This window comes from Stigmatopora nigra, chromosome 1 (genome assembly GCF_051989575.1).
Source record: "Stigmatopora nigra isolate UIUO_SnigA chromosome 1, RoL_Snig_1.1, whole genome shotgun sequence".
NCBI lineage: Eukaryota > Metazoa > Chordata > Actinopteri > Syngnathiformes > Syngnathidae > Stigmatopora > Stigmatopora nigra.
The window spans coordinates 12,927,404-12,952,296 of record NC_135508.1 but is presented as its reverse complement, the minus strand read 5'-3'; the positions used below and the strand labels follow the sequence as shown (position 1 = coordinate 12,952,296).

The 24,893-nt window shown below is 38.9% G+C and overlaps 1 protein-coding gene across 3 annotated transcripts in view; it reads left to right on the top strand.

Annotated features, from left to right (window-relative positions):
• Nucleotides 1-24,893, top strand: part of plxna2 (plexin A2) — a 215,696-nt gene that overhangs the window by 142,042 nt on the left and 48,761 nt on the right. For all 3 annotated transcript variants that reach the window (XM_077730404.1, XM_077730327.1, XM_077730479.1), the window contains one exon: nucleotides 19,503-19,603. In XM_077730404.1, coding sequence (XP_077586530.1) covers nucleotides 19,503-19,603 — 101 coding nt within the window. The remainder of the gene's footprint in view (nucleotides 1-19,502; nucleotides 19,604-24,893) is intronic.

The following is a 24,893-nucleotide window of genomic DNA, read 5'->3' as shown; positions in this document are numbered from 1 at the left end:
AATCACAGGTGTTTGTGGATTGACTGACAAATCATCATAGCATCGCTCCGAGGTAACAGGTTAGCACATAGCAGTGGCAGTTTCCAATGCTTCATCATCTCCCTAGAGATAAGCAACAGACACAAATAGCTGTGGGGTGTGTGATTTGTTTTATTTCACACAAAAAGATTCCACACTGTAAAAAACACACAGCTTTGTTTTAGTCAGCGTATGCCTGCTGGGAGTGTAAAAATATAACAGTGTCACATTGAATCTTATCTGCGGCAATTCGGCCGAAACTTGCAATGCTGCTGACTTGAACAAACAATGTGGCACCTCAAATCTCTTTTGATACATGGATCAGAAACTTTAATACATTTTTACTTTACGACAATGCTGGTTTTAATATGAAATATGTGAAGTCGTTTTTTATTTGCTTATCTTTTGTCTAAAATCCATTTGTACTATTGCAGAAAGGAGGCAATTAAATGTGATGAGGTGAATAAATAAGGTTGTGTGTTCTTCACAATGACAGCTAAGGACAGCTAATGTAATGAAAGATCTACATTGTGAGACAGAGGTGTAGAATCTATTTAATCTATCATTTCTTTGTAAAAGAAGTTTGGGATGCATGCTAGTTGAATGGCTCACACTTTTCCCCCAAAGTTTAGAGGTAAAACATTGAAATTTGGGTTCTGACTTTCCAGTTTCCTGTGTTTTAGTGTAACTTCAGTCTCTAAATGGATATTAATTTTGAAGGGTTTTGTTGGTTCTTTACTACAATTAGCTGCCGGTGAGTCCCTTGCGTACTTGGAGGCTTCTGGAATTTGAACTTTAACTGCCTTGACTGAAGTTTTCAAATTTTGTCTTAAATCTGCACGCTGAAAACATGTTCCAAGATACTTAATTGCCTGCCAGATGGGATTATATCATTTGTGACACATTTTGAAATATTCTATTCGTGTCCAATGATCTGAATGTCTTGAGTGAAATTCGTTCTCATTCCTGATCAATTTATTTGGGAGCACCACCAGAAAAGAAGGTGAAGCCTGAAGATAATATTGCAACATTGCAGGCTGAGCCATGAGGAAATGTTGTGGCAGCATAAAAACTATAAAGCCATTCATGTGAATAAAACTTTCAAATTTCTGGTCCAATAAAGCTACTGCTTCTCACGCAAGACCCCAAATGTTGGATTGAACACTTTTAACAACAGTGAACTGGTGTCATTTAATACTACAGTTGGGATAGTGGTCTTGCTTAAAATTTAACTGACCAAGAACTTATTGTCCAACAATCTCTATCTATGACCTTCAAACTATAGCTCTTGTGTACATGAAACAAATATAACTAGATGTGAGTACACTTTGAGGAAATGTAATTCAAGTATAGACTTAGGTATTTTATTTTTAGACAATCCAGACTTTTAGGCACTTAATCAAATGACCTGGCCTTACGTCAGAAGCATATTTTAAATGTTAAAAGGTCATTAAAGATATCGACATTCCTGATTGCGTATCCAACTCCGAAGCAAAGAGACATTTCCCACCGTCGTATTCCTCCATATTTATAAAATATCTAATTACCATTTAATCAGCAGATGAAACGAGCTTTTGATGTCGAGTTGTGGGAATGGGAAAGTGATGTGCCATTAACATTTAGCACATAAACTCCCTATATATATGTTCATGCCTGTGTTCAAGGTTACAACTCAAGCATTGCGCCAGACGGAGATTTGTGGTCTTAGTGCTTTTGACCAACCCTGATTTTAATGAACATGAAATCTCTCTATCTATTTAGCATTTTGACTTTGTTCCCAATTGTTACTAAGATTACATCTTTATATGTGAACTCTTATTGACCGGCAACCAATTCATGGTGTAGCCAATGATGTAGGTTTACAACTTGCGCTGTATTAAATTAACTCTGAATTTGGGATTGACCATGTCAAATAGCAGGATTAGAATTATTGCATCCAGGAACAACATCAGGAGCAGCATCAAAATTCTAAGCTACACTGTGCGCATCTAAGAATTCACCCGGCCAAGCGCTTGCTGGGTTAGGTGGCGAGAACAAAGCGGGGATGATATCAAGCACAAAGCAGGACAGATTTTGGCTCCAGTTGCATTTCCTACTCAGAATAACAAAGACACTCAATGTGCATGACAGAGTGGGAAGGACTCGGTACAGAAAGAGAGGAAGGAAGAGAGATATTTCGCTCTCTTCTCACACCTGCTTGTGTACGTGTCTCGTATGTACATGTGTGCATGTGTGTGTTGTGTCTCAACATCATACACTTACCACCAACCACATTGCCCACTGTTTTCATTTGCATAGATACCAACATAGTACACTGGTTGCACACATTACCACTTCTCAAAGTCACTATTCAAATTTGTTCAAATGTATTTTTTTTAATCAGCAATTGTAATATTGCCTTTGAGCTTTTGTTTTAAAATAAAAAATATAAAAATAAAAGAAACATTATTAGCGCCTCTTAAAATCAATACAGTAGAATAAGAGAACACAATGTATATTTCATAAACCACCATTAAATCAGATTGTGAACACTAATTACATTATACTGCTACAGAGTAGAAGCACTTCATTAGTTTTGTCAAGGAAAGCCTTTAATGAGAGTTTCCTTGCACGGTAATAGATTAAAAAATACCCCGCCACCCCCTTCAAACCCTATTTATGTATCATAACTAACACTATGATCCTAGATTTGTCACGTTGTGGTGCCTGGGTGCCATTTTGAAGTTAAGTTGATTCCTGACTCTTAAGCTTTCATGCCTATTTGAAAGCACATTCCAGTAAGTAAGAGGAAAATTAGGTTTTTTATATTCACTATTTGTGTTTCGTCATGTGGGTTTTAATCTGATGTTCGGACACCAACTACTAGTTTGGTATTCGCATGGCAATATTACCTTTAGCGGAATCTGTCACTTTAAATTCTGAGAAGAACAAAATCAATTTTGCTTTTTTTCAATTCAACACAAAGGGACCTGTTGGGATAAATGGCTCAAGTTACTATTACTTGCTTTCTACCTGACTTGGGATTGTCAATATGTCTATGATGTTGTTCATTTCCTTTTGTTGTGCATTTTCTGTGCTTTTGAGGCTACTGGCTATTGCATGTGGCGGAAAATAACAGTGAGTGTGTTAAGTGTCGGTTGCTTTGGTCAGCAGCCAGTCTGGTGAGCCAAGGCTGTGATGTATTATTCATTGAGAGATTTTACATTTGAAAGGAATCTGAAGTCTAACACACAGGATAGCCCGCAAGATTTTTGAAGCATTTTTGTCATAATCCTTAGGGATTGGTATGTTACTTTTATTTTCCTGTTTTACAATGGTTGTTAAATATCCAATGTTCTTATAATTGCAGATTTTGTAAAAATATTTTTTCTTTCATTAGTGTAATCGTCTACATAAATGCATTAGTTTGAAGGACCAACTTTTGCCAATATACCTCTATATAGTGCACACTTGGTAAGAACAAATGATCATTCTTAAATGACATTTACAAAATATTTAAACATAATTCATTCACAAAGTTATTTTGGGCGGCACAACTGAATTGCAAAAACAACAACAAAATGTTTTTGGATACATATAATACGTGATTAGGACATTCCTAACCGAAGCACAAAACACAATGAGGTCATCCTTGTCATGTGATTTGTTTTCTTGGCTTATTTTGCGTAAAACAGTATGCTGAGTTGATTCTAATGATGGTTCACCCTCCAATATTTTACAACTCTGACAGCCATATTGATTGAAATGTATTGAGCACGCTGCTCATCTTGGTAATAGTCTAAGTAGTCATAAAACGGCTTCCAAGTAAAAGTCTTTTTGTCTATTTTTACACTGCTTGTCATAATAAAAGTTATAGGTGAGACTTATACTAACTGGTTTTGCTCAGGAGGCAGGACTTGTTCTCATCCGATCACAGTGATGTGGTGGTTGCAAATTTATTTTTTTGGCACTGTCAATAATAAAAGCGAATTCACTATGCAGGCTTGTCATAAAATTACAGTCAGCACACTATTGGTTTGTTTTTCCATGCGTTCCTGTCAATCTCTTTAGCACACAATAAATCGCCTCCCCTTTTTCGCCCTTCTTTGCTGACCTGGTTTCATTCCCACACAGAATTATCAGAAAAGAAAGACTCTTTTTACCCCCAACCATGGCAATTTCTCCCAGGTGCTCAGGTGTGAAATTTGAAATCCATGCATGGTGTATCTCTTTTTTTTCTTTCTTTTTTGGTTTAGCCATTTTCTATGAAGCTTCTTGTCATCCTGTTCCCCTTTTTAAGCACATGGACATTCTTGCTGTGGGTTTCCTTTATCGACCTTTCCGCCCCTATGAAACTACACTCTACCCACCCACCCACCCACCCACCCACACACACACACACACACACACACACACACACACACACACACACACACACACACACACATGAACAAGACACACGCACACACAATGAAAGTCCTTTGTTTGGCCGAGGTGGGTAGATTGGAAGTAAATTGGTTCAGTGGTTATTAAGGCAAGAGGAAATAGAATTCATTCACACATTATCCAGGATTATAGCTGGCATGTCTTGTCATATACTGCATATATTAAACAGCCTCGCAACACACTGCAACACAAATCAAAATCAAATGGGACATTCTACTGACATGCAAAAATTATATATATATATATATATATATATATATATATATATATATATATATATATATATATATATATATATATATATATATATATATATATATATATATATATATATATATATATATATATATATATAATTCTTGGCAATATTTCTTTGATTTTGGCAACGTTTTTAACATCTCTACTGTGATTATATCTCGGTTTAGAGTTGCAAAGTGCCAAACTAATAGACAACTAACAGTGTGTAACTCACATAGCATATCTGTATTTTAAACCCATACCTTTGCCATGAGAACCAATTAGGATTCAATTTGGCATGTTGTCCTGTACTTCCAATGAGTAAACCTACAAACCTGCAGTAAATCTGACCAAACCTGGATTTACAAACACTGTTCAAGAAGCATACAATTAATTAGTGCTTCATTGTTTGTGTGTGGTAATTGTTTTACATATGTGCCAAACAGTTGCCGTAATATAACAAACACATTATGCAGAATCAAGCCTCTGTCAAAGTTGTTTGAAGCCAATACTAATGTGACTACAGTTTAAACAAATCTGAACATTCCTTGTCAATTTGAGCCTAATGTAAAATGACTGCTAATTATTTTAATATGAATTCAAGCATTTATCCAAACAACAGAAACAACTATATAAGTAAACCTTTAGCAACATTGATGTCGTCTAAATATTGTAAAATGGAAATGTACAGATAATTAAATAAGAATGGTAATTACACTCGGCAGCCAACCATGTAATGACAAGGATTTCACAAGGAAGATCCCCCCTCAGGTGTACTCACTACACATATATTGTACGTTGTGGCATAAGTTCAGTCAACCAAAACACAGTGTCACTTTACAAATGCCGTCTCTCAAAAATCTGATGAACACATGCAATAAAATTCAGTTTTCATAACCTATGTGGCCCATAGAGCCCTGCTATGGTTATCTTGCCCGACTCCCAAACCCAATTCCAGCCTCCGTTCAAACTTTGAGGCACAAATGAAGAGCGTATACATTCCAAAGAATTGACATGGGAACATGAACTCCGTGAAGCTATGCCCTCTTTGCCTTGTATCTGCCCCAGGGCAGTGTGGCTGGCTTTCAGCTGCCAGAAAGTGAACAAACCCAGAGGCTTTGACCTTTGGCTTCTGTCACGTTCTGACAAAGAGTTTCAGTGAGCTGACATCCAAAGACACGAGCAACATAGAAAGCGGTGCTGGGGATTAAAGAGGTCAGCAGAATGTGAATTCCGCAATAGTAGCGGGGGTCATAAGTCACTTTGATACATGCTTATCTTTCTAGTACCATGTTGTTTACATCTGGGACAAAGTTGTTCATTCATTGTCCACTGGATTCCTAATAATCCAGTTTGACAATTATATGGGAAAACTTTTAATAATAGAGACACAATACCGTACTGGAGCCATATATGAATTAAATCACCCAAAACAATATCTCGGTTTACTATGTTTGGAAATTAACTTTGTAACCCGACAGCACTGTGAACAAGTGGTTAGGATGTGCGACCCACAGTTCTGGGAACAAGGGTAACATAACCGGTGGTTTCTGAGTTCTGACCTTTTATTATTTAAAAACCATTGCTTGCTTATTGACAATTGGTAGACATGGCTAAAACACATTTTAAATGCATGCAGAGAAGCTTTCTTTTTAAGAGATAATGATGATTTTCATTTGATATCTGTGAATGCACAAATATAGGTATGTGCGCCCTATGCCAACATTCATCTAGAAGAGGCAAAAAATATTTTGGAAAGCTGGTGCTGGCTTTGAGTGATGATCCGCCAGCCTGAAGGTGTGTGCGGTCCATTCGCAGGCCGTGGTAGATGAGGGTCAGCAAATCAATAGCAATGCCGCTTCCTTGTCCAGGTGCTTTAAGATCGAGAGGGTCTTGTGAGATTCTTCACAGTTTTGCTGACAGGTACACTTGCTATTGACACCCGAACAAATAGGGACAAATTATCCCGTCGATACACGTATCCATTGTTATTGATGAGGCAATTTGCCTTTTCATTTTAAAGAGACACTTTTTTTACAGCCTGTATACTGACTTGAGGTTAGAGTAAAGAGTTGGGGTTCATGCTTTGCTGTGGACTGAAATGATAGAATAACTTTTCAGTCATTTCTAATGTATCACCACTGGTATTTGAAACCACACATAGCGGCATTCTTTGTGAAATAGCTTTTTTTTATGCTTTCACCACACCATGCGATTGAATGGGCAGTCGTCCTCATAGGTCATCTGATCTTAAGATTGTGTGTAATCATGTGACCCTATTGTTTCGTCTGATTGGTATAGTGAAGTTATATGATTATTGTTCAGTAGTGTTTCTTCTTTCCAAATGTATTCAAATAAAAGTAGTAAAACTACTCTTAGAAGAGCATTTTGTTCAAAATTTTACTCGTCATTTAATGGAATAAATGTAACTCGTTACTACCGACTTCTGCTACTCGAGAAGCACTTGACATTTATTTCATGAATATCGTTTTAAGTGTCTTTCACCCTTTTGTCAGGGTCATAGTTGTATTGTAAAGGCATGCATGTCGGCCTCTGTTCCCTTGGTGCCAGCCTATCAGACAAAGCCGCTTCATTTGCATGAATAGGCATTGTTAATTGACTTAAGGCAGGATTAGTGCTAATCAGGTTTTCTGCCCTGGAACCAGTGGCCAATTCTAACCTCATTATTTGAGGTGAGTGCATCCCATCAGTCCCCCATCAGGCATTTAATTGATAGAAACCTGAGCGCCGAGTTCCCTGTTCTAAACTCATCTAACTCGCGATGTTTAACCGTATTTTTTCCTTTGCTTGTTAAGTAGCAAAGTCAACAAAGAAAATGGCAAAGGGAAGGGACTTCAGGCCTCAAGGAAGGACATCAACATTATTCAATCTTTGTGTTTGCAATACTGTGAATTTGCAAGCCTCTGGACCTTAGCCAGACTTTGTATATTAGCAAGACTAGAGGTGTTAACAAGACTGTGAGAGATAGCAAGACGGTGGGTGTTAATACGACATCAGTGGTGAGCAGAACCTGATGTACAGTGTAGTGGTGGTATGGAATTGGCATATTGTGTTTGGATTGTGTATTGTGAGTGTGATATATTATAGTTCGGGAAATCTTTATTGTTTACTGCTTGTGTCCCAAGCACAGAGCAACACAATTGATTCCATTAAATAGATTATACTTGACCTGTAGTTCTGTACAGGGTTGCTCCATTGCATTATGTGGTTGCTCTAATGTGATCTACTTTACAGGAGGTAGTTAATGTGCAGTGTATTGTCTCTTTATGTTGGGCAGTGTATATTTGGTGTGGATGATTCAGTAACGTTGCTGTTCTATAAAAAGGACTCTAGGTTAAATCATTTTATAAAAGTAGTTTATTTAGTTTATTTGTAGTTGATGTAAGTGTGTAGTAATTGCCAAATTTTGTGTAGTTTTTATAATTGTGTCTTTGTGCACTTTTTTCACTTACCGCAACGACCTTGAAGCATGAGACCAACCACCCAAAACCACTCATCCCAAAGTCACATGTACATGCATACATTCTTGCACAGACGTACTCCCTAGACAACCCTCCACCCAACACCCCACTGAACGTGTGACATAATAAGAGATAATGAGGAAAAGGATACCTGATGCTCAGATTATGTGACACTTGTGTGTGTTACTCTTGTAGCCTTGACCCACACGTCATCTGGTTACACCAATGTTAGCCTTCTGCCCTTTTGTATTGTATTTTACAATTAAACACAATTATTAAAAATATATAATAATGTTAGTAAACATCATAACAATGTTGCTGTCAAGACAACAGCTATATCATATTTTTCCAGTTTGATTGGAAAATATTGATCTAAAAATAAGAATTATAATGCACATTTTACGGTATAACAATAAACAAAATATGTTGTCAGGATGTCTCTAATTTTTTTTTCTTTTAAACCATCACCAATATAATTTTACAGAAGTGTAGTATTTTAAAAATAACACTTTCTACTTATTTTACACATTCAAAAATCAGTTACGTTAAACACCTGTTCAAGATGCCACCTCATGTTTCGGTCTAATTCGTCTTATATTCCATTTAATGACTTTCCAAAAAAAAAACATGTTTTTAGTAGGCTTTTTTTGTGAACTCATACTAAGTCTGCAGTTTTGTCTATTTGTTACTGGGTACTAGCATGGTGTTCATAGTGTGCATTTGTGCACGCGAGTATGTTTCCTTACTCCAAACAAAGGAGCCACATTAATCAGTTTTATAATTAAGTGCTGTGTCTGTCAGCTGCCTTCATGCAGCCTCTTCTTTCTGTCCCCTCAATTTCTGTCTGTCTGACTATTTAATGGCACAGTATTTTTCCCCCTAACCATCTCCTACCCCACCCTCCGTCTAGGCAGAATGGGGCTGACATTTATTGTGGGGCTAATGGTGGCGTTTCACTGCTCCTAATTTTAGGATTTAATTGCAATAATTATTTACAAGCCTAATTAGAGCTCAGAGAGTGTCAGACAGACAGGAGGAGCTGAATGGACCATAACTGGATTGGTGGGCGGTGGAGTTTATCAGGCTTTTTTTGGGACTGAAATGTGTGGTCATGTGATATTGCTTGTTGGGTGATCTCATTTAGGGATTTGTCCAAATTGCCATTTTTAGTTTACAATTGTATAGAGCTATTAATCTGCTCAGAATACAGTGTATGCTGTTATAAAATATAGCTGAAAAGGTAGATAAGGGTCAAACTGTTAGTTGGTAAAGGTATTTTGAAGATTAATGACAATGTGTCGACGGTATGCTGGAATTGAGACTTTCAGTACACCTTGCGTCCACGAAATATTCCCTTCCACGAGACCTGCCTGCACTTATACACCTTTGATGCACCAGTACAACAATCTTGACTCAGTCTTCCAATTTCAAATGATATCCGTCGTGTTTTCCACCGGCATGAAAAATCACTCGTGTTTATGTATAAGTGCAAATGCACAACCTATAAAAATAGGTTCCTTTATATGCCGACATATTCCTCGACTACACTATGCTTTTGGGCAATATAACCACTTTGTGTGTCCTCCAGTGCCTCAACTAGCTGTCTGTTTGACGGGTTGCAATCCCTTTGACTCTCCGATGGATCAACATGTATATGTATTATATTCTCTCTCTTTCCAACCCCGTCTACTTCGTTTTTTTTTCTCTCCTGACAACATAGCATCCAGGGGGAATGTCTTAGTCCCACAATGCCAATCTTCTCCCCTGTAGCTCTCACTTTGGCAATGCTGTCAATGTTAGCTCTGGTGATGGATGCAGTGTCAATGACTCCATCTGTGTGTCTGTATCATTCCCTGGTTCACTATAGTTGTTTTTTTCTTTCTTTTTACCCTTTTAGACATTGTTAAAAGATGCTTTGCTGTGTCTGAAGGGGGTTGTGTCCATTTGAAAGGTCAAGGGCCAGTAATGTTTGAGAAAAGTCCTCCTTTTTTTAAGATTGAAGTTAGAGTTCCACGTTTTTTATTTCCAATTTTCCTCTTTGGCAAAAATAGCAAAGAATGGTGTTTATAAAAAAATGAAGATGCAAGTGAAGAAAATCCCTGAGGGTCGATTAGACAATCCAATACAAATGGGGTTTATTTATACTCACACAGTAGTGTTGCAGAGGCGCAACACACTAATGGTTGTTTGTTATGAATGAATGTTGTGATGCGTAATGTGCTCCATCCAAATGACTCTCTTCCATTTCATCACATTGCAAGTACCTGAAGGCAGTTACAATCAATGAATTTGATCATTTGAGGATGGAGCCTTCCCCATGTTCTCTGAAATCCCATCAATCAGGGTGAGAGGGTGCTGTCCCTGTGTAATCCATGTACTGTGATGAAATCGACTTCAGTGAACACGACTTGACCAATGCTGGGAGAAAAACACGTGCATGTGAGTTCGACTATTCAGTATGATGGATGGATGGCGTAAATCTCCATGTAATATTGTTGCAGGAATATTTGACTCAGACCACATATGGTAGCCAATTGAATTATGACTATTCTTCTTGACTTGTAAATTAGATATATATATACAGCCACGAGGTTGTCACCATGTGATATCAGATAGGCTGCAAGAGTTGTGTTAGGGATTTGGGTCCAAAACCCAATCCTACAGTCCTAATGCACCCCAAATGGCAGGAGAACTCTCAGATGAAGGATTTATTTATTCCTGCTGAAGCAATTGGGGAGCAGTTAATTTGGTAGCCGCTGTCTGAGAGAGACTCCCTCGCATAGAAGGCAGTTTGGGCAAATTATGTTGATTTTCTTCCCCTGCCAAACAAAGACGTGTAGGCTTTTTACCCCTCACTGCTGGAGATCTGTGGCTGACTCGTACTTCTCACCCGCAGCGCTTCTTCACAGGGAGATTCAATCCTCCCTATCCACAATTAGAAATCCTTTATTGAAATGTGGTGATGATGACAATGTAAGAAGGATTACATTCCTGAGAAAATTCTGCCAAACACACACACACACACACACACACACAGAATACTATAAAGATGTTGCAGTGGAAATAATCTAAAACAAAATCCATAATACGGGCTAGTGAAAATTTGTTTTTGACTATTGTATGAAATTATTTCCATTATCATTTTATTATATTTCATTACTGATCTAGTCACATTCATTACTTTATGCTTGTTGTTATGCATGATCCCTCCTTTGTCTGACATCCAAAATAAAAGGCACGCATAACAGATCATATAATTTACAGTAGGACAATATGCTTAACCTGAGAGGCATATTTTGTGACTTTTGACCTTAAACCTATTTAAAAATAATAGTGATCATTCAAATGTTTACTTGTCACGTACATTGTCAGTGAAGAAATACATGCAGGTCATTTATTTTGTACATAAACCTTAATCTGCACCCAATAAAAGTATGGAAGCATTATACTGAGAAAGATAATTACATTCGAGAAGTGATTGCCAACGTGTGGTGGCACATGAGTGTGCCTTGAGGGATCCGTCAGGTGTGCTGACGGAAATGAGTTTGACTTAATTGATCTGAAAATGATTCATTTACTGTGAACAATGATTTCTAATTTATGTATGAATGCTCCGAACGTATATTGACAAAAAGAACAATCACATGCTCAACATTTTCTAAATGATTTTCTTCCCGATTATTCTTCATTAGTATAATGATATATATAAAAAAAATATATTATAAAAATGTCTAAGTAAAAGTATGTCTTGAGCCAATAAAATTTTCTTGGATAATTAATTTAGTTTGTGATATGTTACACCACCACCCAAAACATGTTTCGACCAGTCCGGGCTCTACCCCAGATTTACCAAGGATAAACTGACAATCCCTTAATCTTGAAAAGGAAATGGAATGACTAAATTATCCTGTACATTTGTAAGTGTTTATCTGTCCCAGGGTTAAGGTTAGCTAAACCACTCAGACATTTAAAATAAAGCTGTAATGATTAATCGACAACTAAACAACCAAATTATAATCAACAATTATTGAATGAGCCTTTAATTGTTTAGAGATCTTATTTTAATCCAAATTCAGAATTCTTATAATTTCAAGTCTCAAAAAAGAGATATTCTCACATTTCTATCATCAAAGCCAAACTGGTTTTCAAAATAAGACTTTAAAATTATCAACTGCTTTGCTTTTTTTTTACATTATGGATAAAAAAACACTCTCACTCACAATATATTGACATTTGACCATTTTTTTTACACTGGAAGTTTTAAACAATCTTCCGTTTTTGAAGAGAGGGCGTATGTTTTTTTTTCCTAATTCTTAAAATAGTATAGAGATACAGATTAATCGATGATTGAAATTGTCATTTTCTGCAGCCTTAGTTTACAGAATTTGAACCTCGTTTGTGCATCAAGCATGTGTGTTCCTATAGCTCACATACACCATCAGTCAACCGATATTGTATTGTCAAGACGCTCTGTGGCCCATCCCCTCCAATCAATACACGTGCTTGTTGCCACACATCTACAAGTATACCGTGGAGGACTTCTTATCCCTCATACGCTCAAATACCACACACAAACATGTTCACATTCGTTGATGTGCGATGGCCTTGGCGGCTTGCTCATTAGGAGCCGCATTGACAGTCGGGCATCCCGCCGAGAGAGAAAGACAGACAGTCGAGAATTTCATCGAAATTCCGGTGTCAGGAGTTAACTCTCACCATGCCTCAGGGAAGCTGGAGGAAAATAAAATGTGATGGGGGGGAGAAACAGGAAGCAAACCGTCATGAAGAGCATGCAGGAAGATACAATGTTTCATGCACGCTAACTTGATACTTAACCATGCATTGATGACAGTCTAACCAACAACCAATGCCGGCTTTATCACATGGGGGTGATTTTAACTAGTGTCTCCAACGATGAGCAAAATTGTTAATCGAGTCAGTAGTTGTATAACAGGTCACACCTCCCCCATCCAATTCATTTTGAGGATGAGTGCCTTATTTAATTGGAAGGGGAGCAAGAAAGGAGGTGTTCTGAGTCTACTCAGTAAACAAAATCACAGTTGGAACACAAACTCACTACCCATGTGTCCAAAAAAAGGGATTGAGGACATAAATAATTGATACACACCTGACTGCATCGACTGCTTTGACTTTTTTATACTCCACACTGCTTGATTCATTCAGTCATTTATTTTATACTCTCTGTCTCCTCACTGCTCACTTTTCTATGGTAGTCTGTCATTGTAGACCTATTCATCAGCCCCCCAGCTTTGTCGGTTGCTTGCAGCTATTCTTTGCTGTCTGTCTCCCCATAGGCATCAACAGGTCTTACCCTATTTACAATCGTGTGTCTCCTCTCCTTTTTTTATTCTTCTCCCCTGCATCTTCACTCAAAATTTCTACTGTCGCTTTTCTTGCGTCACCTCTATTTCTCTTGCTGTCGTCCTTTCTATCTTTGGCTACATCTTCTATTTCCCATTGTGTTGCTTCTCTGTGATGCCCCGTCAGTATGACTTCCCATTTCTCATTATAGCATTACCTCACCCAGTTATCTTCCATCTTTTTTGATGATCTCCATTTTTCCCCTCACAGGTCTTTGCCACCTTTAACTATCATATTCTGTTTCGCCTTCTCTTTTATTCTGTCTCCTACTTACTTACATGTCTAAAATCATCTGTAATTAGTCATCTCGCCAAATCAGCTCCCTTTCTCACCTTTGTGTCCGCATCTTCTCTCTACATTTCCTACTTCCAATCACCCAAACAACCCCTCCCCATCGTCTTTCTCGACTATTTCTGTATATCTTCATGTTACTCCTACAGCATGGTAGAACACATTGGTTTTGCACTACAATATTACATTATCGACATTTATCTGTGTTAGCTTTCTGTCTTTTTGGCTGATGTTTATTCGTGTCAGGTTTTAGAACTGAAAAAATGTTTGCCATTTTGGAAAGATTGTCTTGCGCGCCAATGAATTAGAGAGATTAAATAAAGTTTGTCAACGGACATTAGGAGACTCAATAGGACGATTAACCCTGCAGTGCAAGACAACGCTCTCTCATGTCACCTCTAATTAATCTCCACGTGAGAAATGAAGTTGGGAGGGAAGGCAAGGATCTGATGGTTTCATTAAATGTGCAATATAATGGTTAGTTTGCATTCAAAACAAACTGGAAAAAAAACAAAATTGTCTTATGCAGATATTTTCATTCACTCCATATCCTGAATCTCCAGCCAAATTCATTGAATTGTGTTCATGTATTTGTCTGTTTAGTATATGAGTGTGTCAAGTAGAGAAGATTCATCAAAGTTGGCAGTCAGATTTGTGGCGTTAAGTGATCACATTTCTTTAAAGCGCATGATTTTGAAATCATGACAAAATGTGCTTTCTCAAGCCTTGACAGGGCACTCATAAATGAAAAAGAACATGCAAATACTGATGTATTAAACAACAGACTAATTCCGCATCTTTATATTGAGCGGTAGGGTTGCCAAAACGTTATGATAAAATATGATCTTCTTCCGAAGCAGCACAAAATGTTTGCAAGCAGAACAGAGAGATCCGTTGGTGTGAAGAGATTTGTCCATTGTTTTTTGTTCTGTCAGTGGGATAACAAATGCAGATTAAACCGCAAAAGGGTGGCTTCACGGACAGCGGGTGACTTTGGGCGCCCTTAGATTTCTGAACTGGGAGTATTTGCTCTTCTTTTGTGCTCACGTCCTTGGCAAACACTTGCTGATACGCTCCAGCCTCACTCGCCTCTCGCATTGCAATGGTATTGTGCTGGTGATCGATGTTGCTCATTCCAGTGATGTGGTAGCTCGCCCGGCCCTCATTAAAAATAGAGAGTGTGGGGCGGAGGAGTTGATGTGCATGTCTATACATCTTTAAAAGGAGGTAAGAAAGATCCCAAAGGTGCCAGCTTTTCCCCTCGTGCAGTGGCGAGGGGTTTTGCAGGTGCGCGACGTACGTGAGAGGTTGTTGCTGAGGTCAGAGCCAGGACCGTTACCTTGGAAACAGTCCACTAAATAGCCTCCCGCACCTTACTGCTGACTGGGATTTTTTTTTAGTTTAACATTTTTTTTTCTTCTTTTCGTCGCCTCATGACAGAGAGCCGCATCTGGCACCACAGAGAGGAGCGGTCCTCATAACAACAGAGCAATAGGACAGTTTCACCTCACTCAGCTCTCCTTTATTCTCTCTGTCGCTTTCTTCTCCTCCTTGGCTGTCTTTGCTCGGCCATCCATCACTGAACTGCGGTGGACGTTGGCGGGGTCTCTCAGCAGCGGTGTGGAGGCGCTGAAATAGAGCCATTTGTCTTCTGTCACTAAGACACAGAAACAAATGAAACCCACACTCTCAGAAGTGTGAACATTGTCAATGGCAGAGAAACACCTTTACACAACTGTCAACAGTCCTTCCATTCAAGACATCATGAAAACATGAACAACTGTTGTGTGGATTTGACTGAATCAGATCTCGCATCATATACTTGCGGTTGTTGGATGTGGTTTCCGTGTTTCAAACGCAGTAGCATAGGCTAGCTCGGTCCAGCGGAGAAGATGGAGACAATAGAGGATTCAGTTTATTCCCTTTGGCCGCGTGTTGAAAATGCCACTTCATAAAACTAATGAATAGAGAAGCTCTTTGATATGGAATACCATCTGTGTCAAAATGGAATTATTTATTAAATTGTGTATGTACTTATTTATTATTCATGTCTTTCTTGGATTTTGGCACCTTCATAGTTTCCAACCTTCAACTGTTGGAGTTTAACTGAACTTTTGCATTATGATTATATAACCTTCTTAATCAACTCATTTTTTTATAGGACTCATTTGCAAAAATTGGACTGATTTTGTACCACATTCCTCCCCTTTCTATTGTCTTTTTCAATCGCCAGCGTTGCCTTCAAGTGTGACTCCAGCATTTGAATAAACCCCCTGTTTTGGTCATCTTAGGCTGGTATTGTATTAGCATTAATTTGCAGAGGGAGCTGAGGCCTCTTTGGCCATAATTCCCCTCACAGTTCGGAAGAGGCAATCTGGGCCACCGCTGTGCGTCTTTGCCAAGAACAAAGCGGTGTTTTATGACATACAAACACGCATACACACACACACAGGAGAAGTGTATTCATTGTGGGGACCTGCTGTGTTGAGTGACTGTAACGTGTGCTGTGAAACAGCTGCTCTATTCCCTCCCCACACTTACAGCCCGGTTGGCCCATGCTGCTCTCAGTACAATGCACTACACACCAGTAAACACTTTTATTTTTCAATTCTCCCATTTGTTTCCCTCCAACACAACCCTGTTCATTTTCTGCCCCTCACCCCAATACCACATTGTACTTGTAACTCTCCCCCTATTCAACAGCTGCTCTTCATCCAAAAGTACTTTTATTTATTGCCTTAATTCAACTCAAGCTGTCCTTTTACGATGTAAATATGCTTTCGTGTCTCTCTGCAAGCAGAGCCAAACAAATCATATATTTTATGGTCCCTCAAAGAAATTAATTGAATCATGGTATGTTTATACAGGAGCCAGTGATAAAAAAATTCAAAGTGTATGTGTAATCCAGAACAATACTCACATTCTAACTAATTGGCTCAATAATACAAACTAGAGCAGGCTTTACAGGATATATTGTTTCGAATAGCCAACTTGCTGTATGCCGGTGACCGTGTTTCTCATCAGTCACTGCCTCTGGCACTGATGTGACTGTGCCTGCAACTCATTACACCACACCACCTGTTTGTCCCCAAGCAAGTCCTCCTTGAGGTGATGGGGGTTAGTCTAACTGGAGTGTCCGCAGCAGAGCACAGTGTAGAGTTTGTCCCGTAGTGGCAATGGACCCCTTTGTCCCTTTCCCTCAATTATATGGACCTTCCCCTGGCTTGTCACTCTATTGCTGCAGGGGTTCAGACAGGTGGTGGTGGGGAGGGTGGTGTTATTGAGCCTTTGAGGAGCAAAGGGGAAACAAAGAGTTGATATGATACAGTCTGGAAGCCTGTTCTTCACAGCAGCTGAGACCACCGTTTGCTGTCAGCTACATTTAGTAGGATATCATTGAGAAAAAACAGCACTGTAGATGAGTGCTTAGTCCTCATGTCGCAGGGGGAAGGTCTCTCTTTATCTTAGGTTCATTGAGATACCGTACGATAATGTACAGTGAGATAGGAAAATTAAGGACTGCCATTGCAGAATTGATTTATCTTAGCAAGGGGGAGCTGACACTTTCCAAGGGTCCCAGAGCTCTGGAAGCTTCAAGAAAGTGTGTTTATCAAGACTTCCTCTGCCTTGATTTATGTGTATCTATCCACCAAAACTGAAAGATATTACTACTACTATTGGACACACACAGAGTTTGTCCATCTGAAGTAGAATACATTTGTATTTCGGAATACCCTGTGGAAAACTACGAGAACAAGAACATGCTGTTAAATAACGGTGCTGAGATAGTTACAGAATAGCACCGCTGTGCAACAGGAACCAGATATTTACAAATGATCTTACAAATCATGCATACCTATTGGCTACTAGAACTTTGTTTCTTTCATATTCAATTCAATTATTTCTGATATTGACATTAACCTGAAGGGTAGATTCATCACATCTGTCTTTAGTAGAGGAATATACATACATATTTATAAGTTTGTCATCCAGTTCTGTTTTTTATTTTTTCAGTCTAAAAAGTTCACCCAAATTAATTTGACGCAAAAGTTATTTCTACCTGGTCACTGAACATGCTGCCAATTGTAGATGAGCTCATTATCAATTGATAATGGCTGTATTGTATCAAGAGTTTGTTGGGATTCGGTAGTGAGAGAATGGAGAAGAATGACAGACAGAAGATCTTTAAACTAACTTAAAATCTCCTTTCCATCATTTCTACGTTACACACAACTGGTGTCACATTGTTCTCAGATATAAAGAAGACCAAGGCCCATGTACACAAACACTACAACAGAATTGCTGTCTTGTTTTTCTGTTTTCACATCTCAACCACATAAAACGATCTTTTCTGTCCATCTTCTCTCTGTACTTTGGTGGACAGATGCTGTGGTGCATACTAAAGCCAAGTGATGGCATGAGAAGCCTCTCTCTGAGGGCCAACTGATCCCAGCTGCTCACTGCTGGTTGTCTGGCTGGCAATCAAGGCGACAGTTGCCTGCACAGTTGACAGTGACATACAAGCAGTGGCCGAACCATTTATCTTATTAACTGAAAGAAAGAGTCAACAGCTGACACATTGCATTTTAGTAGGAAAGATTACCATACAATCAATCCCGTTATGAGGGAATGATGCTGAAGACTGGTGTAGATTTAGAAGCAAAAAATTAAGTTGAACTTGTATTGAAAAGCATAATGTGACCTTATGATGTGATCCATTTAAAAAAATTCTGTTTACACATTGATTTCCAAAAGCTATACCAATGAAATACGAAAAAACTACACGCATAACACAATTCAACCATTCCGACCTTTCTTATGCATGAAAGAGTTCAAAATATTGGAAAATTACTCATTAATTGTGTTCCAATCGTTCTGAGAATGCATAGCTTTCTGATCAATACACATTGAAAAAGCAAATACAAAAAAAGTTACTGTATGTTTGACTTTGTTGTCTCAATTAATTGAGCTTATAATCACTATTACTAAATCAAGAAAAACAATAGCAAAACCATTGTCAAACGACACATTAAATTTGGTACATGTAGACAAATATATGAATACTTTTATTTTGTTTGGTCTATTCCAGGCGTCGGGAACCTTTTTGACGAAGAGAGTCATAAACAATTAATATTTTCAAACATTATTCCTTGAGAGCCATACTCAGAATTTAAAAGTAAAAATACATGAAAATGTGAGCATTTATTATTCATTTCACCACTTTGAAAGTAAAAAAAAAAGTCTGAATTCTTTTGAGAACATTATTTCACTGTTGCTAATCAATGAGTATCAATGAAAGGATGCGTGCAGAAGAGTCTAATGAAGAAAAATTATGATTTTAAAAAGGCGCTAGAGATAGTTTTGGCACCACTGTGTCGGCGTGACGCTCCCATTGGTGCATCCGGAACTTTGGTCTCTCACCAGCGGTTCCCATATTTTAACACACAGGTCCGCGGTCCATCTACACCCATCAAAAGAGCCACATATGGCTCCCGAGCCATAGGTTACCTACCCCTGGTCTAGTCAAATGTCTACATTAGCAACAATGGCTCAGATATTAAGCCTTTCCTGTGTATGTCCATGTTTATAAAAGTTTATTATCTATTTACGTGTTTATTGTTATTATATTGATATCATTATATTGATTCTTTCCTATTTTCTTTGAAGGTTACACAAGTTCCCATCGAGTCGTGTGAGCAGTACGACACCTGTGGCGAGTGCCTGAGCTCTGGGGACCCGCACTGCGGTTGGTGTGTGCTTCACAACATGTAAGTCATTATACTGGACACAAACACAGACAAAGTGTGCTTAAATCTAACACTAATTAAAGTTTGAGGAGAGGAGGAAAAGAGGCCACTTACATTTCCTCCTTGTTAAATAAGTAATCTATATACGACCCAAAAAGGCATTAAACGTCGACAAAGGGAACGACACCCAATTGGACAAAAAATGTAATTACGTCACCAGCACAGGTAGAGAAGAGGAGAAATAATTTCATCTTTTTGTTGGAAAACAACTTGAGCTTGATGGAATGACCTTTTAAAACAGCAAGGGCAGAAGATGAATGCGTCAGAGCCTGAAAGAAAATGACGTTCAAATATCTTTGTATCTTTTCTTTTCTTTTTTTGAGGTTTCCGTCATCAGTCTGAGTTGTTTGTCAGCTGCCACATCTTGAATCCCACACTTACCAAATTCCTTTTTGGGGGGGTGTCGTGGTACAAACGCATCCGCTCTCTCCGAAGCTATAGGTGGGTTGTTGTCTATGTCAGAGCACGACAGCAATCATCATTATCAGGATGGCGGCCCAAAAGTGCACTTAAAGTAATTTGCATCACTCCAAAGCTGCGACAGGACAAATAATTGCCTAGCGACAAGGTAATTCAACATGTGCCTGTATAGGTGGGTTAGAGGGGGGGGGGGGGGGTGCTGTATTCATTACTGTCTGCGTGCCTTCACACCGAAATCCTTTAGCACCACATTACCTTCCATACATGCATGTTAATCCTGCACTTTTGTGTGTGTAGAGCGAGTGATAAAGTAACTTGAGGTCGCCGGGAGTTTAACGTCTGCTGCCACACATCAGTTAAATAAAAGCAGAGCGATATATCCATATTTTCTGACCTAGTAGCTATAGCTTGGTGAGAAAAGTCATAGTCACAATTGGATTTCAAATTGAGTACACCTTGTGGCCCCAAAATAAGATGTAAGATGTAATGGGTGCCATTTATTGGTGGTTGTCAAGAGATTTTTAATGCTTATCTTTATGCAGAGTTGCCACTAGAACGGAGAGGAATTTGAAAGTGGTCTAACAGCTGTAAAGTGCTAAAAGCTATCTGTCTCTTTAACATGTACAGAACGTGCGTTTGATTGTGTCTATCTGTTGGTCTGGCTACCTGTACACGTGTTCAAACACACGTGCGGACCCCTATATGCTACAATTGGGAAAATGAAGTTCATCAGCCAGCCATCTGTTCTCCTACCACCGCCTGTCCTTGGTTCTAATCCCCCTCACATCGCCCTGACCCCTTCTCGAGGGTGATAGCACCCCTGTCAACACTTGCCCAGAAAGTTCCTGCAAGAACAATGATGAGGGTGTTGATGAACTCTTCCAACAGCAGCTGTTCACACCGTGCCATCACATTTTTGCATATTTTAAGAAGGCAGTCCCTCATTCATGTGCTGCCTCAAAATGGACCTGTCGTGCCATTATCACCACTGTAGGAAAACAAAAAACTTGAGAACAGCAATATTCTTTGATTTGTTCCTGATAAATATCCACTTTAAAGGCAACGAAAGAAAAAGTTTTTGAAATTTTACCTCCAAACTATCATTTAAACATTTTTTGACTGTTTTTTCACGATCCACAGCACATTTTATAATCTCACAAAGTTCATAAATGAATGATAATTTCTGAAACATTTGTCACTGATATGTCAAAAACACTGAAATCAAGAAGAGGCACGGACTTTATCAACCGGAATGCCAAATAGCAAAGAAGAAACACATTTTTGAATATTTTGCATCTCCCAATTAGACAGAATCATTTAGCAATGTTCATTTTAAAAAGTTTTAGTTCAAATTTTCATATCAACAACCTGCCATATATTTTGGCTTCTTATAACTTGTTTTCCAGGTTTTGCTTGCTTAAAATGGACAACATTCATTAGCGTAGTTGTGACATTAAGTTTGGAGAAATTAGTACCCCTCTTATTCAGTCTTAAAATAATCCGGGCTGCAAATATCACAAATATTTAATTGATTTACCAAATATTTTCCCCTCCTAAAACATGATAATTTAAATGTGGAAACATTAACGTTAATTGTATTCAGAATTTCTCATTTAATATACATATACTAATTTCTATATATTTATTTGTTTTTAACAACATTGTGTTGTGAACAGCAAAAATATACGAACTTCCTCTCTGGAAAATGATTGTCTTATCTTTTCTAAATTAGATAAGCACTTTATAGGAAATGCCAAATATGAATTTAATTACATGTTATGTTGAATAAGCTAATTGTTTATAATGATACTTAATTACAATTATAATGATACTTATGAATTGTCTATGTTTGGACTCCACGTATTGTTAATAGAATAAATTTGAGACTCTATACACGTGTGAACAAACTAAAAGCATTTCAATCAAAAAATCAAGTGAATCCTCCTGCCCTCTTCAAGAGTGTGCCTTCATCTCTTGTATCCGAGAAGACATGTCTTGCCAGCTGTGCTGCCACCCGCAGCTGTTCTCATCCCCTGCTCCCTTCGTCCCTCCATACCCTCTCCAAGCTGTTGATTCTCTTAAATTATCTACCCGTGTCTGAGGACCCCCTGCCAACGCGGCGTTCGCAACTACTATCTCGCTTGTCTCGCCTCCTGCGTATGATGTTCTCCCCTCTCGAGATGGTTGCGTTTGCTTACGCAAATATCCGCCACTTTGATCACGCCCCTCATTCCGTTCACATCTGCCATCCACCATATCCTTTATGCATCTCATGCTAGCACATTTCTCTCTTGCTACCTTTCACGTCCGCTTTCATCGGTTGTTGTGTTAAACATACTTAATTGTTATTGACTTCCAGCTATGAAGCACTCACTACACAGTCACCTCTAGAGCCAGCCAATGTTGATGTTTTGGATTTTTTTTTTGTATAAAATCTGGCAGTGGGGGAAGATACTATATGATGGAAGATTTTGTAAACTAAGATGGCATTTGCATATTTAACAGTATTGTTTCAGTTCAGGCGTTTGTGTTTTTTTAATATCTGACAGTCGTGGTTTTTCAGTTTTATAAGGCGCACTGGACTATAAGGCGCACTTTGGAGAAAATGTAACACTTAAGTGCGCCTTCTAGTCGTGAAAATACAGTACATCCTCGGCCAGCTTGGCGCCGTGATTGTGCATGAGGTGACGAGATGGCTTAGAGGACCATTGCTGTCTCTTTGATTCCATTCGTTCGTTGTCCCATTCTTGGAGGAGGGAGTTTGTAGGTCCTTTAATTACCCACTGCTCCTTGGGCTCCTCTGCGTACTCGGAAGAATCGCAGCCCAGGCTGGGATTGATAGCAGAAGAGTGTGTTTGATGGCACGCTCTCATCAACCCCAAGAGCGTTTTGATTGCACCTTAAAGTGTCTCTGAGTCTGAATCTCGCTGGCGGCTTAGTTGAGTCTACGTTTCACTGCGAGCTAAATAGCATTCGCTCTCCTTCCTAGAAAGTATCTCACAGGTTACGATTCGGGCATGCCCTGAAAGAAGCATTTACAACTGAGAAATCACCTTATGTCATGCTTAGGCCATATTTTCTACAGCGGCCAAATTTTAATTGAGGATTCTTGGTTGATGTGGTCACAGATTCGGGGCTTCTGTTTGTATTTCTAACTGATTACTGAAGTAGTCAGTCTGAGTGATAATCTCCGTCGAAGGTAGTTGTTTTCCGAGAGCCTATCGCAGTAAAGACTGTTATCTCGATTGCTATTATGGGTTTAACTACTTAAACTTTAGTTGACTTGTTCCATTTTGTATTGAACGAACATCTTTGTGGTTATGCTTTTTGAAAAGGCCTCATTTGGATATTGTGTGAACACATGTATAGTATGTTTATCGTTATCCATATGATTGTACATGGAGGAAAATGCAAAAACTATGTTCTCCGTATAACTTGTGAAGTAGTATAAAGGTGAAAAAACCCTTTTCAAAGTCCTTGTCAGTAGGATTTATAAGAGTCTTTTATATTACGTATACTCTTCTTTAAGCTATTTAGTCCTTCGCAGATCTACCTGTGTTTGCTTTACGCCTGAAGCAAAGTATTGTTCTATGTTGTTTCTATTTACAACAAAAGTGATCACAGTACACCTCAGTGCTATTAGCAGCTTATTTGTGAGAAGTAAGGTTTCTCGTCAACATTTGGCACACAGCTAATGAGAGAGGCAAGGGGTCAGGCTCTAACTACACAGAGATAATGGCCATGACCCGAAACCATGGCAACAGCAGCCGTCCAGCATTGCCCTCCCACCCCACACACCCACACGTACCTCATCCATTCTACACTCTCTCATCACATTTTGCTTGACTAATTTCAACATTACCTTTAAAAAAAACACCAAGGAAAATCTAAGCCAATCAGCATTCACTAAACAACGCACTATGGATTGCCAGTTGTGAATGTTGCAATGTGATATTCAGTGAAAACCACTGTTGATTGAGTTGAAAAATTGCTCATATTGACTTTTTGTTTCATATGCCACCTGTTGGTGTAGTGGTTCACTCATCTGACTTTGGTGCAGGATGGTCGTTTGTCTCTCTGTGTGCCCTACGGTTGACTGGTAACCAGTCTAAGGTGTGGTCTGCCTTTCCATTGAAGTCAGCTGGGATAGACTCCAGCAATCCTTTTACGGATGCGCGATACAGATGATGAATATTTTCATCTTCATTCATTTAGCATGCCGCTTTTCTTCACGGAGGGGTGCTGGAGCCTATCCCAGCCAATTGTGGACAGTAGGCCAGGTACACACTGTATTGTTTACCAGCCTATCACAAGGCACACTGCCACCATGTGTAATCACACCTAGGTAGAATTTCGAGTGCTAAACCAGCCTGCCATGCATGTTTTGGGGATATGGGAGGAAACCAGATGACCTGCGGAAAAGCCACACAGTAACAGGGGAATATACAATCTCCACACAGGAAGACTGTGGAACCCACCAGGGATAGTTCAAGTAGATATATACAGCCTAATTGTATTTTGTTTTAAGATGATGTCCTCTTAAATGATCCATGTGAGTATGCCAAAGAAGGAACAAGAGGGAAATGTAGAATAATGATATGGGTGCATTAACTCCACTCCCAGTGGGAGTTTCACACTATTACGTACCTACAATAACTCTACTTTTCTGCTGTCTAAATTCCCCCCCTGAGATATAAGTGCACTATGCTCATTTTTTTCTCCTTTACTGAATTGAGTTTGAAGTTCCAGCAATGTAATTGCATCTAATCGTTGGATAAAGATGTGTCTGAGAATCAGCCGGGGTTTAATTTGTGTTGTTCAGATGGATCAT